The sequence below is a fragment of the Gopherus flavomarginatus genome, chromosome 3 (genome assembly GCF_025201925.1).
Source record: "Gopherus flavomarginatus isolate rGopFla2 chromosome 3, rGopFla2.mat.asm, whole genome shotgun sequence".
NCBI lineage: Eukaryota > Metazoa > Chordata > Testudines > Testudinidae > Gopherus > Gopherus flavomarginatus.
In genome coordinates, this window is record NC_066619.1 from 50,950,671 (window position 1) to 50,968,324 (window position 17,654).

General features: G+C 41.7%; 1 protein-coding gene across 1 annotated transcript in view; it reads right to left on the reverse strand.

The window, feature by feature from the left end:
• Positions 1–8,680: 8,680 nt before the first annotated feature.
• MAP1B (microtubule associated protein 1B) overlaps positions 8,681–17,654 on the reverse strand; it is a 111,869-nt gene continuing 102,895 nt past the window's right edge. Inside the window, exons 6-7 of the mRNA XM_050945255.1 lie at positions 16,360–16,598; positions 8,681–13,075 (exon numbers count right to left, since the gene is read on the reverse strand). Of these exons, the coding sequence (XP_050801212.1) occupies positions 12,920–13,075; positions 16,360–16,598 (395 nt within the window). The 3' untranslated portion in view covers positions 8,681–12,919. The remainder of the gene's footprint in view (positions 13,076–16,359; positions 16,599–17,654) is intronic.

Below are 17,654 nucleotides of genomic sequence, written 5' to 3' on the forward strand. Positions count from 1 at the left end.
TGAGGGGCTCAGGGCTGGGGCAGAGATACCAGTGGGGTTTTAGGGTGTGGGCTCTGGGCGATATCTACCACAAGGGCTCCCCTGAAGCTACATGTTCCTCATCTCCTAGGTGGAGGTGCCACCACAGGTGCTGCTCCCACTGACCATGGTTCCTGGCCAATGGGAGATGCAGAGCCAGCGCTTGGGGTATCACACAGCGCGCCGAGTTCCTCTGGCCACGCCTCTGCCTAGGAGCCGAGGGACATGTCGCCACTTCTGGGGAGCTGCACGGACCCAGGTACAGGTAACTTGCCAGCCCCACCAACTGGACTTTTAACAGCCTGGTCAGCAGTGCTGACCGGAGCTCCCAGAGTGAGTCCCTTTTCAACTAAGCGTTCCAGCTGAAAATTGGATACCTGGCAAGCTTAGCTGTGCTCCTTCCCTGCTTCAGTGCTGGCTCCTCTAGGCTCACTTATGCCGCCTCCTTCCCCCGCCACATATCAGTAGAATCACCTCCTTTCAACTCTGATCGCCTGCCAGACCACTGCCTTCCCCAAGTGCCCCAGCCCAAGACCACTCCTCATTTCCCTCACAACTAAGCATCCTTCCATTTATTTACAGTTAAATCTTAATAAAAAAAAAAAAGACCTAGCTGAGAGCTCAAAGTGTCCAGCTAGTTAGTTAATATTATAACAAGCATCATTAAAAAAAAAACTAACACTCAAAGAACAAAGAATGCAGCCAGCTACAACAAAATGTTCTTTCCACCCCCATTCCCCAACTCACTATCCTCCGCTAAACCCTATCAGATTAATGGAAGGTCACCCAATTTGGGCTGTTTTGGACTATAGTCAACAGACCTGGAGCCATCACATGAAATGATGCCCTGGGGATAGATAGCCCCTCTCTTCTATAAGGAGGGAGCTCCCGCTTGAGCACATTTGCCAACCGTAGTTGTGGCAATAAGGCTTGGGGGAGGATGGTCCCTCACAAAGGCAGGGCCATTTAGGGCTTTAGCAGTCATAACCAACCACTTAATCACCATCTGGTACCTGATGTTTCCACCAATCCCCATCCATATATATCTGCCCCCAGTCCCACACTGACCCAACAACCCCCTCCTGCCAGCCACAATTGCCTCACCCAAGGAATCCCCCCAACCTCTTTTGTTACCACCAAAACCCTTTTTGACATTCTAACAACCCCACTCACGTTGAGGCCAGCTCTCCCAACCCAGTGAGCCCATCAAGCTCTCTCACACTAAGTACCAACCAGCACCTGCCAACCCTGCATGCCCCTAATCCCAGCAAACCCCTTGTCATCCTCAAATCAGTGTCACATCCATCTCTTCCCCAATCCCTCAGCAACCTCTCCTGCCAACTTCAGTGCCCCCAACCCACAGACTCCCCCTATGTTTTCCCCCAACTAGTGCCCTCCCCATGTTTCCTCAACCCAACAATCGCCGTTCATGGCCCCCTGCACCTCTTATCGCCCTCAGTCTCTACCCCCCGCTCCTGAGGCCTTATCACTATCTCTAATGTACCACTGCTCCGTGAACTACAGAGAATCTAAAACAGAAGCTTTATGGCTAAAGGCTGCAGCCTGCCTAAATGTCTCACCCCTTCTCTTGGAAATAGCAGTCAGTTCCTGTTCTAGGAAAGAAATAGTTTTTGACACATTCTACTATGCTACAAAGGCCCCCGCTTCTGTGTCTTTTCTCCTATTCCTGGTAGAGTGGGTAAACTCTGAGGAGGTATAAAAAATTCAGAGCTCTAAGGATAGTTACATTCAGAGGTCTGCTCAATGCAGTGTGAAGTGAGTCCTCTTGATGGATGGCTCAGGGGCCAGAGGTCCAATAACTGCCCTTTGGGTAAAGCTGGCAAGGAAGATGAGTATCAGCAGCCACTTACTCTGTGTGGCCACTTGCTTCCCTAGGTTAAGATTTACTTCCCTTTACTCCTCGCTCATGTCCCATATGATAGATTTTTGCAGTCAGTTTTCTAGCATCTGGATACGTAAGTCCTAGTAACATCAGCAGGAGCTTTGCCTGCTCAACAACTGCAAAATAAGATATTTTGGCCCAGGTTTTCAAACGGTCTCACTGCTGGCTTCCTCAGTGTGCGCTAAACATTTGCATGCTCCATGTCTGACAATGGCCACATATTGACAGCTGACAGGACCTGTAAGTGGCATCTATGCAAGGGATAAAATGGGTTTTTTGTATGCAACTTTTACCAGCTACTCCTGCTTAAAAAGTGAGCCTGGTCAACTCAAGGCTGCTTTTTAAAAAATACAGCCCTGGGTGCGCTTTATGAATATGAAGTTTGTTAATTGAATGAATTCAGCACCTCATCAATTACAAAGGGTCACACAGTGGTCACATTGTAGTCAGCTCTTCCCCAGTGATAAAATGAAGTGTTCAAGCTGACTGCCTCATTTCAATGCTTAAAAAGTCTCATTGCTCCAGGCTGCCCCATTTGAAAAACATTCTATGGAAGCTACTACGAGTGGGTTCGAAGGCTGAAAACAGTTTTTTAGTGAAGCCAGACCTATGTCTTTCTTGGCACTAATTGTGCTACTGCTTATGACTGCTGTGCATCTCTAGCCATGCATGCTCACATCCTGTTTTCTTCTTAACTGCAGCTGCAGAATGAATTAAGAGATTTTTCTAACCTAACATTCACATTTTCTCCCTTGCCAGTATGTTTCTAAATCATGATGGGTTAGCTGTCATTGTAAAGGCTTATAGAATAATTATTGTACCCAGTGACACAACATACAGATCAGCCAAAGCCACTCAGTATAGAAAACATCACAACCACATGAACTGTATTTGCATGCACAGTCATTGAATCATGCATGCAAATAGGGGACCAGCCAGCCTCAGTAGATACTGCATGCACAAGCACCTAATTCACAGGCAGAGTTGTGATAAGTTTGTGTATATGTCTAGGCGTTTAATTGCACACACATAGTTACACAAGACTTGGCACCTCTCCTTTAAAAAAATAAAATAAAACTTAGTCCTTAGTGTCTATCCGCATTAGTTTGGCTAGTGTTTGGAAAATACCAGCATTCTGAGGGTTAAAGTTAAGTTTTCTTTAATTTGAAACACAGAGCACTGGTTCAAATTCATGGCAGACACCAAATACTTTAGCTATTAGGTAAGCAAGTCTGTAGTTCTCCCTGCCTCATTTACTGACAGACCAGTTTCATGCTAACACTAAAGGGCAATATCCATTATTCACAAGAGGAAAATTATATATTGATTCCCTTGCAGCTCAGATAAAATGTTGCTCTGCATCACTCCATCATGGAACTTATTTACAGTAACACATAAACTTGTTAAAGTAAGATTAATATGTAAACGTGCATCTGGTGACCAGAAATGTGTGTGCTTAATACCCCACATAGAGAGTGGAGAATGATCCTCCTCTTAGGCTGTAACTGACGTTATGGCTACACTTGACATTTCAAAGCGCTGCAGCGGCAGCGCTTTGAAGTGTGAGTGTGGTCGGAGTGCCAGCGCTGGGAGAGAGCTCTCCCAGCGCTGCACGTAAACCACATCCCTTACGGGTGTAGCTTGCAGCGCTGGGAGCCACGCTCCCAGCGCTGTGGCACTGATTACACTGAGGCTTTACAGCGCTGTATCTTGCAGCGCTCAGGGGGGTGTTTTTTCACACCCCTGAGCGCGAAAGTTGCAGCGCTGTAAAGTGCCAGTGTAGATACGTCAATGTGACAAAATACCCCATCCTTAACTCATACTCGTGTCTAGATCTTCACTGCCTTTGCAGCCTCTTTGTGCCTTTCTGGCACTACAAATGGGCTATAAAGCTGGCTTAACTAGCCAAAATGAGGCTTTGCTTGGTGTCACACAATCCCCAGTGTATGGGGAGAGGAAATCAGGGCAAGAGGAAACATGGATGAAGCCCCTGTGGTCTTTGTCAGCCAGTGCAAACCAGAACAGGCCTGAAGCTACTCTGACTTGTGGATGGATCCATGCTGAGTGCAGCTTGGCCAAATCCAAGGATCAGGGAACTATGGCCAAATCCAAGGATCGGGGAACTATGTCCCTGAAAGTAATCAAAACTGGTTCTGGAGGACCAAGAGGAAAAAGTGAGCTGCACTGAGGACCCTTCATGGAGTATGCCCTGGGTAGGGCACTCTACCAACCCTAGTGCTCTGCCATGAAACCAGGTCAGGGAAGTAGCAATCTCAAAGGTAGGCAGGGCCCAAACCTTTCAGAGCTTTATGTGGTTAAAACCAGCACATTATACTACATCACCTGGAAATCAACTGGTGTCCAGTGCAGATTATTTAGCACAGGTGCAATGTGATCAGTCCAGAATACTTAATAAGCCGCAGTCACCTTCTGTACTAGCTGCAATTTCTCAATAGGCTTAAATTATGGGCCTATGTACCACACACTGCAGTAATCCAACCTCATGGTGACAAAGGCAGGGATAACTGGCAAGTTCTGTACCAGAAGGAAAATGCTGCTGCCTTCTGCAACACATGAAATGAAAAGCATTTTTGGCAACTGCTGCTACCTGGATATCTGCTGGCAAGGGGCTCCAAGAAGCCCCCCTCCCTCCACCCAGGCTGTAAGCCTACATACAAACTGCAGGAACATTCCCACACTGAGGGGAGTTGATATAAACCCTGGCATAGTTACTAGTTTATGAACAGCAAACCTCAGTTCAGTCTTATCTGGACTGATCTCAGCCAGGTAACCGTCCTCAACACCTAACCTGTACTGAACGCTCAGCCAGTCTAGCTGGGTCAAAAGAGGTGAAGATCTGGCCATATAAAGCTGGGTGTCATCCAAAGAAACTGCTGCCGATACTACCTCACTAACTATCCTAAAAGGCTCATATGCATGTTGACAAAAAGGAAAGAAAGAAGAAAACCCTGTCGATCCCCACCCAAGGCTGACAAGCCCTTGCCCAATACTACTCGCTGGGATCTCTCAGAAAGAAAGAGACTCTGTATATCATGGCCAGGGCTTAAAGTCAGTCAACAACTCTTCATGGCCAATGGTAATGAAGGCAACTTGACAAATCTAAATGAATCCCTGTAACTACCTGAGCTTCAGCCATTGCTAGGATCATTAATTTGTACAGCTGGCACCCAAGCCAAAAATTAAACTGGCTCTGTCTGAGGAGCCCCCAGAACTGCAGATGTTACCTGCACTGCTTTCCCACAACCTTCTCAATAATACTTCACCACCACAAATGGGTAATAACTGGCGAAGGTGATAGCAACAAGCTGAGAACTGGAGAGACTGTCAATGTCAAGAGGAGGGTTCTTGGGCAAGAATCTAATGTGTGTTTCTTAAAAGCAGCTGACATCTTTTCTTCCTGAAAGGAGATACAGGAACACCTCACTTAAAGTCGTGCTGGTTAACGTTGTTTCAGTGTTAAGTTGCTGATCAATTAGGGAACATGCTCATTTGAAGTTGTGAAATGCTCCTTTCTAACACCGTTTGGCAGCCACCTGTTTTGTCCACTGCTTGCAGGAAGAGCAGCCTGTTGCAGCTAGCTGGTGGGGGCTTGGAACCAGGGTGGACCAGCAGCCCCACTGTCCCCTGTGCTGCAGCTGTCCCTCCCCCCACTGCCACGTGCTGCTCCTGCCCTCTGCCTTGGAGCTGCTCCCAGAGACTCCTGCTTGCTATATGTGGGGGGAGGAGAGAAAGGGGGGGGGCTGTCAGGGTGTCTCCCCCTCCGCCATGCTCCTGCACCCTGCTTACCTCATGTTCCATAGAGCAAGGGGAACACACAATGGAGGGAGGGAGCTTCTAAGCAGTAGCTGCCATCTCAGGTCTCAGCAGGCTGATTTAATTAAAACGGCAATGTACTTAAGCCTGGGGTCAGCTACTTAAAGGGGAAATGTGCTTTTTTTCTCACACAGGGTGTCTCTCTCTGTCTCTATCTGCCCTCCCTCCTTTCCTGCTGCCTTGTAGAGTGTTGTAAGAGTTAACCCTTAAAGGCTCAGTCAATTGTTAGTTCATTTAGCAGTAAGGCATTCCCTGGGAAATATCCCACCCTCTGACTCCTCCACCTCAACCAAGCTTCACAATCATCATCAATGTGTACCAGTGTCAAACATCGTTTTGCTTGAAGTTGCATTTTCCAGGAACATAACTACAACATTAAGTGAAGAGTTCCTGTACTAATAATCAGCTCCAGCAATGGCCCGAGTATGCCCGCACTTGCATTCATTAGCCACAATGGGCAGGTAGCTCACCCACCAGTCGTAACCTGTGTGCACATGCAGCACTTCAGCTAGCAAGCGTGGCCAAAACTCCAGCAGAGAAGATGCCATTTGCTCCCACCAAGTGTAGCTCTGCTCCCCCCGCTACAGCTCACTTAATCCGCTACACGAAGTAGTGGTAACTTTCCTTTCCGTGAGAAACGCTCAGCTAACCCTGTCACTCGAGGCAGATTAAGATTTTTTGGGGCCCTGGTCACAAATTTGCTGGGACACCTGTGCACAGAGCCTGGGGGTATGTGAGTTAATCCACCACTCCCTGTCACCAGCTGTGACCCAAGAGTTCCTCTGAGTCAACTGCAGCGATGCTGTCATGGAGGTAAAGAAACAATTAAACTGTGGATCAGCCTTCCTGAAGGGCTGGAGAGGTCTCTCCGGAGTCTCAGAGGTTTGCAGAGAGGCTGATCCATTAAACAAGGCCCTCTCTCCTATTTTCAGGTAATTTACAGGTGCTTCTGAAATCACTAGTTTTCACAGAACCCTGGTCCCAGGTCATGGCAACTGAAACAATACTTCTCAGTTTACAGTGAAGGGAACCCTTACGCTGAAGATCAATCTAGTAATAACAGTTGTATATGAAACGTAGGTATGAGAGCTGGGCAAAGCCTATGTACATTTCCACCAGTGGTAGTTAGAATATTTTAATAATTTTGCTTTGGCTGTGTTTGCTCCACTTATGTGTGACTATTTTAGCAAAGGAGTTTACTGACAGGGAAGGGCACATATTGAGAGCCATTGAGCCCTTGTACTCACACTGGGTCTGAACCTGCACCACTGAAGTCAATGAGAGGTTTGCCATTGACTTCAATGGGTGCAAGATCATACCCCCCTGAAGAGCAGCTTATTCTGTGAGTAGGCCCATTGGTTTCAGCAGGACTGTTTGAGTAGTAAGGTGCTACTGAACTTGAGTTAGAGTGACAAATCTAGCCCTGGGTGAATATTTGAGTAGCTTTAGCTTTTCAGAAAGTGAATTTAAATGTATTTGTCATGAGCATTTTATGCAAGAAACCTGATTGTGAGAATTAACCTCCTCCACTGAGGGGGAAAAAAAACAAAACACCCTACCTCTGATTTAGCTGACACACAGCCTGAATTGGAATATTTGCAATAATCCGCTTGTGAGTGAACTACAGAGCAAAAATTATTCACAGAAAATAGCTCAGGGAATAATTTCAAATAGGGAATTGATTAAAGAGAATTGGACAATCTGCCCACAGAAAAATATACAACATTCCAGTAATTACAAATTATTCATACAGCTCTAATGGGTATATTCATAATAGCCAATTTGAAAATTGTTATAAAAATATAAACTCTAGTTCAATATTTCATTTTAAAAAGCCTGCTTTAACATACAGATGCCCTCTTTTCCGCCAGCAACAATATCTCAGAAACCTCCAGCTATACATTTCTGAACACCAAAACAAAATTTAGCTTTCAGCATAGCTTGTTTATTCAGTGTCTGCCTTAAGTTGAATTTGGAATGGAACCATTGAGACCAGTTCATCTGTAATACAATTAGTGAGTGCTTGGAACCATAAACTCCCGTTGAAAATCTTGACTTGCGGGTGCATGAGGTTGATATTGAAGTATTTAAGGAGGGCTGCTTCAGTTTACCTTCAACTGTTTGTCATAAATAGGACTGCTGGTTTGAGATAATGCCAAATTGATAAAAGCCAAGTTGCAATCCGTTTATGAATCTAAACAGTTATATGAGACATAAAAACAGCACATACCTCAGTTGTTAGGTATTTACAGTGAGCTATTGGGATTATTAATTCTATTTGTTTCATGTATCTAGGGTGACCAGACGGCCTGATAAAATGGGGACTGGCCCAATTTTTAGGCGTTTGTCCTGCATCCGGATCGATGTTTGGTTGGGACGCAATTTGTCCCGATATTTCGCACTCCTGGTTTTTTTGTTTTGTTTTGTTTTGTTCCGCTGGCAGGACTCCGCCCCCCACCCCACCCCCCGCAGGACCCCTCTCTCTGTGCCGGTGGGACTCCAGGACTCCGTGGTTTTTTTTCGCTGTGCCGGCAGGACTCCATTCCCCCACCGCCCCCAAGCGGGACTCCGTTTTTTTTCTTTCTTCTCCCCGCCGACCGGACTCTGGGACACCACACTTTTTTTTTTCTTTTTTGCTGTGCCAACGGGACGCTCTCCCATCCCCTACATGTCCCGATATTTTCTTCATGCCATCTGGTCACCCTAATCAGCAGCCAGGCTGCTAGCAGCAGGCTCGTGCTTGGCACACCCCTTGAATTTAGCTCTCTTTTCAGGAGTGCGCACGGTGAGGTAACAACGAAAACATGCTCCTTCCTTATCCCTATAGCTACCCTATGACAATAAGTTGAAATTTTACAGCCCTCGGGAAACCCTTGACTTGGGGTAGTCTCTAGCTGGCCTAGAAAAGAAACATACCAACACCACTTCATCACTTTTGTATTTTATTGTGGAACTGAGTTTGTTTCCTTTACATCAAATATCCTCAATGGAAGAGGGGATATTGCACACAAATATCATAAAAGCACTACATATTACTTTCACTGGAAACTATTTTTCTACATTAGATATGACTGGATAGAATAGAAGTGATGCAGGATTATAAGACATATTACCATACACAGCTGCAGACTGACACAAGCACCATTCAGAACAAGAGAGAGGAGTGTGTGAGGTGCTTCTCAGCTGGCAACAAGACTGTTTCTTTCCATAGTTTGGAAGATATATGGCTGCATGCAAACATGTGAAAGCATATTGTACTTTATTAATTGCTCTTCTACTGTTGTGATTACAGCCCAGTCTTGAATGAATTTTATAGATAGCTCCTGTCATCTGGAGCGCCTAGCTAGTTAAGTGCAGAGAAGCTTTTTTTCCCCCTTTTTTCCTTTCTTTCCAATATTTTTATGCTGCCTTTTTATTTAGTTATTTGATTTTTTTTGTAAAGTCACAAAAAACAGATTTTTTTTTTAAAATAGCAAACATTTTTAATCAGGTGAATAACATAATTGCATTCAAAGAAATGCTCGTCACTAGGTTGCTTTGTGTTTTTGTTCAATTATTAAGTGAAAAGATGAAAGCTTACAGTTTCTTTCAAGTGTAAACATTATAGTTTTTCCTTTTCTAATAAATCCAGACCAAAAAAATTACCATTTCTTTCCAAATGTCATCACTGAGCAAGTACCTCCTGTGACACATGAATAAAAGAGGCATATGACAGAAATTTCAAAAATGCACAGTAATTGTTCCTTGCAGCTGAATTTCTTGCAGTGGGAAGGGTGGAAAATTCCATTAACAAAACTATTAGATCTTAGCAACTGAGTACTGGAAGGCTCCTAAACCATATAAGCTATTGGAGACAATTTAAAAAAAACCCTATACACAATTGGATTCATTCACCAGAGTGAACTCTATGGGAGATGGAATTAAAGGAAAGAGACAGTGTAGTCAGCCCCAGTGCGAGACTTTGAGAAGGCATGCAAGGGGATCTCTTTAGGTTTGGAAATGGATGAGATCTCCAATGTTAATTCTTCATTGAATTTTATTCAGCAGTGCAGTACTACCATAAAGGTCATGATTGGGAATATTTTCATGGGTAACAACATCATTTCAGTAGAGTGTTCTTTACACTCAAATATTGAACCTTTATAATTAGAGTAATCAATATCAAACCATGCTCCTAGAAATCTGTGCTGATCAACAGCGCTCACCATTAACGTACATGGTACATTTTGATGGCTGTTACTAAACTAATTGTGTATGACTATGACTAGCACAATTAGATTAGTTACACAGGCAGGAAAGGCATTAAGGGCAAGAGGAGCTAATTGGGAAGTTAATAACTCTCAGCCTTGGTTGTCATTTAGAAGAGTGGATGGAACAAGTATTACAATATCTCATAGGAACAATGTCAGCTGATTCAAAACAACCGACTTTAAAAAAAAAATTCTATAGCAGCAAAAAATCAAAGTACAATTTAAGATTGGCTGAAACTGGCTTTTTTTCTTGTAAGTAAAACAATTATTTGAGCTGTTACGAATTTACTTAGGGTGTTCAAAATTTAAAGCTTGTTTCTGATTTAATTTATACTAATTTACCCTCAATTTCAATGAAGCTATACCTGATTTACATTGGTATAAGATCAGTCTCGAGATCATTGCTCATTAGCGTTTCTATCAAAGTGGAGAAACAAACTACTTCCAGTTTTGGGAGAGTCTGGAATTTGCTCCTCAAACCCAAAAAGTCTGAAATCTTACCTACATGAGAGTAGACACATCAGAAAGAATTGTGGTAGAAATAATACAACATTCTGCCAAATCAGCTAACTAATAAAATATTTTGCCTTTCACTTCATAGACAAAATAAATGTTAAGTAAATGATTATGAGCTCAGCAAATTCCGCTTGTTTTCACAATACATTTCCCTTTGTCTTTTGTATAAAAATCATTCTGAGTTATTTTCAAGGATCTAAAAGGTAGACCAATAAATAAAATAGCATTGCTAATGATATCTAACAAAAATATTAAAACAACCTCCACCCACATATGACAAACAGTAATTCACAGCATTAAATGGGCTACAAGGACCCAGATTTAAAGGGCTCCATAGTAGTATTAAAAAACCACATAAAAATTAGCAGTGCAAACATACACCTATCAAACAAAAATAAACTAACAATGTTAACATTTAAAATACATAATATGTAAAGAAAATAAAATGAGGTCATTGTTCACTACGTAGAGGAACTCAAAGCCTACCATAAAGGTGAATTGTACAGACCAGAACAAATCTCCGTTTAGAGGCCTTTACTTTATTTAAATTCTGATGCACAAGTCTGCAAACTGAAATGTAACAATATTTTCTACAGTGGTAAAGCTTCCAAGACTTAAGAGTCCAAACTCTCTTTAATAGTGGAACTGATCTGAATGCTGTACTTTTGGAAATGATCTGTAGACACTGGGAACACTTTACAGAGAAAACAAAAAAACACACATACACACACACACACAAAGAAAACCAACCCTCCCGCCTCCCAAACATGCTTGGCTTATTTAAGGTAATAGTTGCTTTTTCAATCTTTTTAAAGATCTTGGGAGAACTGTGAGTCTAATTACCACTTTGTAAAGAGCAGTCAACTGGCATTTCAACTCCTATTTTTTGTGAGCACTAATAGATTAATTTAATCATTAGGTATTTTCCCCCAAAATTCTTGGCAGTTAAATGTTTTCAATAAATATGTTGCTGCAATATCATACTTCATTCTCACCAGAACCTCAAACAACATAATGTATTTCTTACAAAACTACTAAAAAAAAATTGCCTTCACCTGAAATTTTTTTCTTTGCATTTTCCTGTAAACAAAACCTTTTGTTAAAAAGTCATCTATTAAAAGTTCACACAGAGCTAAAAAAAATTCTTCTATACATTTGTTCCCATATTCACTCTTAAATTAACAAATAAAATAACGTAAGACAAAGGAAGGTAAAATACTGTACAGACTCGCTGAGAACCTTTTTCAATATACTGTGTTTCACTAAGTTTTGCATTTCTGATACTGGACACCACTTCAATCTTGCTTCCGCAGTAGGAAAGCAGCTTTCAAAAATGCTTGTCTTGTTTTGTTGAGCTGTCCAGGTGTACCAATGAAGTGTTCAGCCAACATACATAATTCATAGTACCAAGCTGTTTGACCAATCAGATAGGCTTCTAGTACCACACATGCACACTCACACTTCTTTACTGGTGTAACTATAATCCTAAACAGATGTTTTATAAACTTGCTGTCTCACATTAAAAAATAAGTGCATTAAGTATCTTTGTACATTCAAGTCACTTTCTAAGGCAATTTGTCTACTGTATGTACTCCCCAACTGCTTTGGTATTTTGCTTCAGTAAATTGGCTGTTGACTTAGGTGTTTAAGCATGCAGGTTTGTTGATTCTGAGTGGACTAAATAGATATTCACTGGGAGCATGCCTTAGACCAACATATTTTCATGTTAAAAGAAAAGTTTTAGAGTTCTGAATGGGGTTCAAACTACTTGCATATTAGTCTATGATAATTATGTTATGTGAGTATGCAGAGTTCAAATTAGTTAATGGCTAATGAGTGTTTAGATCTTTTGTCCCTTCAAAGCCACATTCAGTTTCCTTTTATTATTAGCTCACATAATTTTGTAAACTAAGGCCCCCTATCCTATAACTCAGACTGATACAAATTTAAAACTTTCTTTTCATGTGAGAGCATAAGCAGACTGCAGTAAGCAATACATCTATTGCCGTGAGACTAATGCAGGCCCAATTATTTATACTTTCTCCTCCTACCCCTCTCTCTATTTCTCTCTCTCTTTGTGTTTCTTTCGAGGGCAAATGCCTCTACCTGGCAGAAGTCAGTTGGGTTTGCTAGTGCATGGTTTCCAGATGTTCAGCAGAGATGAACCAGGATCTGTAATTTTGCAGTAATCTGAACCCTACTTTGGGAATACTGTTATTTCCCTTAGCAATCAAAGACTGAAAAATATTAGTGACTTGCATCACCGTGACACAGTATAGCATTTGGCAGGTATATAGTTCAGCAGTTGAATTAGATGGGTTGAATTTTTAGAAAAGTTATTTTCAAACTGAAGAATTTCTGGAAATAAAGTTTAATGTTGTGGTGTATGGCCTTGTTTCTACAGTTCAATCTTGCATGCAGGGAAAGATTCATCTTGCATAACAACAGTGCTGCTGCTTGCCAAAACCATGATGTTGAGGTCCTGTTGTTTCTCATGGGTCTCTTGGTACCATTCCCTCATTACTTCTGAATCATGGGTTGGGATTAAGGTCACCTACAATATGGAATAGGAAAACTCTTTAGGAATGGACAGAAAAAACAACTGATGTGAGAACAGAGTCTTGATGCTAAAGTCGTAGTCAACAAGTAGATTTTCTTTTTGAAGCAAATGGACATTTTAAGCAAGAAAATAGGCAGGATATAATAACGGCAAAGAAATAATTTACCAAAAGAAAAGCCTGAATCTGCAAGTTATTGTGTTGCATGGAAGCTAAATGAATAGTCTCGAAATGAAAAAAACTAACTGAAGCTTGCACTTACAGTGCTGCTGTAACCCACAGGTAAGCATATTTCATGTCCCCTTCTGTGCTGATCCACAGATGATATAAGTAGCTACAGTCCCAGCCACAGAACCTTTGTGCTGTTACGTCAAACTGTAGCAGCTCTTGCTTTTACTTCAGAAGGTTCCTAACGTCAAACCCCCATGTGTTGGCCAAAATGACAGCCATCACACTACAATTCTGTAAACTGCAGAGATACCTTTGGGACTAAGGCAGCATGTTTAGTGTTTTATTTAGGGCAAATGAGGTGCCCTAGAATTACAAGTTTGCTACATACATTCAGGCAACAGTCACAGCTTGAATAGCTAAGATCACTTAGGTCCAGATCTTGCAAGGAGTACAATTAGGGCATTTTGAAATTATTATGATTATGATTATGAGAATTTTCAAAATCTTTTCTACATCACAATTTGTACACCTACAGTAACACTGTACAATAACAAATTTTTAAAGCTTTTGTATATACAACAAATCACTCTTGGAAAAAGACAGAAAAAGCAACACTAGTTTAATACAGATGTTTCTAAATGTAACTGTTCCTATACTAGACTACTTGGGAAAAAACTGCAGAGTGCAGCCAGGCAGTCACTGACTCCAGCAAGCAGGGGCAGGGCACAAGCAGCCAAAGCAGAGTCTGCTGCATTGGGACAGGATGGATGTCAAATGGGGACCAGTCAAAGACATCCCTCTCTTCAGTGCTCGGCAGGACCCAGAACTATGTAGAGGAGACACCCTTACGAAGGGGGCACTAGGATCAGGTGGTACCTCCCCTTCTGCCCCCCAACTCCCCGTGACCTTGGGAGAAAACTGCAGAGTGGAGCCAGCCAGAGACTCCAGCTAGTAGGGATGGAAGCAGCCAAAGCAGGGACCTTTGGACATTTGGCCCATTTTGAGAACTTTCTACAGTTTTGATTGTACTTTCTCTGCCTTTTGCTGTTTGCTCCAGATCTCTCCTTTACAGTCTTCCCCTCAGCTTCACTCCATACCTACCTCTCTTCTCCCCTGCTCTGCCCCCTCCCCTTCCCTTTGCTTTCCATTTAGCTGATCCCCTTCTAAGTAAACCCATCCTAAAAAACTAAACAAACAAAACTGTTAGTACCCATGGAACCAATAAGCTAACATGACCTTTTTTGCCATCACATTGTTCCCGCTGCTTGTATATTAAACCTCTTCCCTCATCCAGTGTTTATCTTCTCTATACGTTGTAAACTCTTCGGGGGTAGGGAGCATCTACTACTCAGTATTTATTCAGCACCTAGCACAATGGGGCCCTATTTTGGTTGGCCCTTAGGAAATACTGCAATAAACATGACTAATATTAATAATAATTCCAATGAGTACAATCTTGTTCCTTAAAATTTATCCTTCTCTTCATGGATTTCCTGATATGCTGAGTAAATTCCATTAAATAATGTTGAGTTCCTGTTTTATAAAAAAGCTGGAAAGAGTCACCTTTTCTGTAGGAAAGGAGAACTTTAACAGGATGGCACTGGAGGCAACATTTTAATAAAACTGTGTTTAATATTTTTATTTATTTGAGCTGCCAAATGTATGACCACTATTCCTCAACGTTTCTCCCCACATGAAGAGCACAAAAAGATCCCTATCCTCTCTGATATTTATTTTGGTGACACAGATTTGGCACTCAGAAAATGAGCCAATATTGAAAGAAAGAACGAACTCGATATTACCATATCAGCCACACTAGAAATAATAATGATGGCAAGGAAGCTGGATATCAAATTAACTGGACAAAGAAAAATAAAACTGCTTTTATCTAAACTGTGCTACTCAATTACAAGGAATTGGTATAAATAAATAACCTATTTAGGCTTATTGTAAATAAAGAATGTTATTAAGATTGTAACTGAACGTTTATTACACCAGCTATTGTGGAAAATTTTACAAGAGAGGACAGTTTGTTTGTTAGTCTTTAGGGGAATTCTTGCATCATTGAAATGGGCCTTCAAACATCTTTTATACAGTAGAACCTCAGTGTTATGAAGACACTGAATGTTGACTTAATACAGCTTTGAAACTTGACTATGCAAAAAAAAAATGTTTTCCCATTCTTTTTTTGTAGTTTACGTTTAACACAGTACTGTACTGTGTTTTTGTGTGTGTGTACGCGCGCGCTGCAGCCTCATTGCACATTTCCAAATGAGGTGTGTGGTTGACTGTTCATTTTGTAACGCTGGTGTTCGTAAATCTGAGGTTCTACTGTATTACACGTCACCATGCTGCTGCTAAATGGAAAATACCAAAGCTGAAGATGAATAAATTCTACTCTGCACAAAGGACACCTGCAGATACCACAGAATATAACATAACATTAGGTATCAAATGGATTTTAATTGAGTTAGCACACTGTTTTTAGGGATCAGATACTAATGCAAGCCTTATTCCATTATGTACCTTGAAAAATCTGCTGCTGTGCTTGCATATACACACAGCATGTCACATTTGATTTTTGAGTATCTAATATTAGCATGGTATTTCTTCATTTTTAAAAACGTGGGTGTCTATGTTAAAGAACCTAGATCCACATTTAGTTGCTCAAATTGGCCAAATTCCTTGAGCCTGCTCTTGTTGTGAAGATCACTTGGGCAAGGGGGAGGGATAGCCCAGTGGTTTGAGCATTGGCCTGCTAAACCCCTTGTTATGAGTTCTAATCCTTCAGGGGGCCATTTAGGGATCAGGGCAAGAATCTGTCTGGGGATTGGTTCCCCCTTTGAGCAGGGGGTTGGACTAGATGACCTCCTGAGGTCCCTTCCAACTCTGATATTCTAAGTACTTTTCAGCATGCCTCTAGGCTAGGAGGATTCCAAAACCTGATCTTCACATATGTCACTCTTATTAAAAGAGAAATGAGGGAGTGTTCATCTATAGTACACCAAAGGACACTCTTCTAAACAACAGCCATAGCTTCTCTTGCTTCCTGTGGTTGCTTTTCATAACAATTTTAATTCACAAACACAAATATTGTTAGACAGCCTACCTGCATGTTACTTCCCCACTGAGCCTTGCCCTCCAGCAGGGAGTCCAGAACAGCCCTGCTTGGTTCTTCAGCTGCAGGATCATTCCCACTCACCACATAGTAGGATGACCTCACCCTCTTGAAAAACTCTACATCGACATTCTTGCTATTACTGTGGTTGGGAATATATACCAGGTCCAAGTACACTGGAGGTCCTGGAGGCACAGATGTGGATTTTGCTGGTTTGCTATTTCCAGATCCTTTTAAAATAAGCATAAAAGTCAGTCACTTATTGGTGGAAACACACATTTATTAGCTACCGTTATACCATTAAAGGGGACATTCTTTTCTGAGAGGATTAGAGTTAGTACCAGCGTCACACAGCCATTGCTGTATTCCACGCTGATGCCCTTGTTGTTATCCTATTATATCTAATGGCATGCTCTAATTTGGTTATATCCCAAATGTATGTTTTATTGGGAGAAAAAGAACAGAATAAACTTAACTAGCTATCTGATACAACAAAAATTCATTACAGGTCTGCGCAATCAATCATTATTAAGTATTCAAGAATTATCCAGTCACTGTGATTACTGAATTACCATTCAATTAATGAGATTATTTTTTCTAGACCTTGGAATTCTCTTGCATGCCTGATAACACAACTCTCTGACACTTTTTCTTTTCAAGACATCAGTGTTGTAACTCAAGGCCAATTCTGCTTGCTTTACTCATGCAAACTGTCCCATTTACTTCAACGGGACTATCTGAGTGTGAAAGGAAACAGCATTTGGCACTCAGTTATGGTATGCAGGTTTGGAACCTGTCTTGCGACTCTTGAGCATCATTATGACAAGGATGGGAGATAACTGTTGATATCCTAGGGGTATCCTATTATATATACGCAAAGGTAGAAGAAAGGGAAGGAAGAACTTGGAGCACACTAAAACCTTTTGAAGAGAACACCCAAGTGAACCAGAAAAAATATAAATTGTACAGTAAAGATAGTCTTTAAAAACACTGAACTATTTGTACTAGAAACCTCACAGGGACATTTTGAAGTAGTCACTTAAGACTGAGGGTTGCCTACTGGAGAGGATTGTTAGTATAAGGGACAGCATCTCCTCTCAAAGACTATTTTATATGGAGAGTGAAGGGAAGGAAACTGCACAGATTTTCCTCTAGTTTTCATTTCTTTATTCTAACTCAGCCCAACCCTATAGTCTCCTGATTTATGAAAGGAGTGAACACAGTTGGCATATATACATGTCAAAAGTAATCTTTTCTGAATTCCTGCATTAGTATGCAAAATAAAA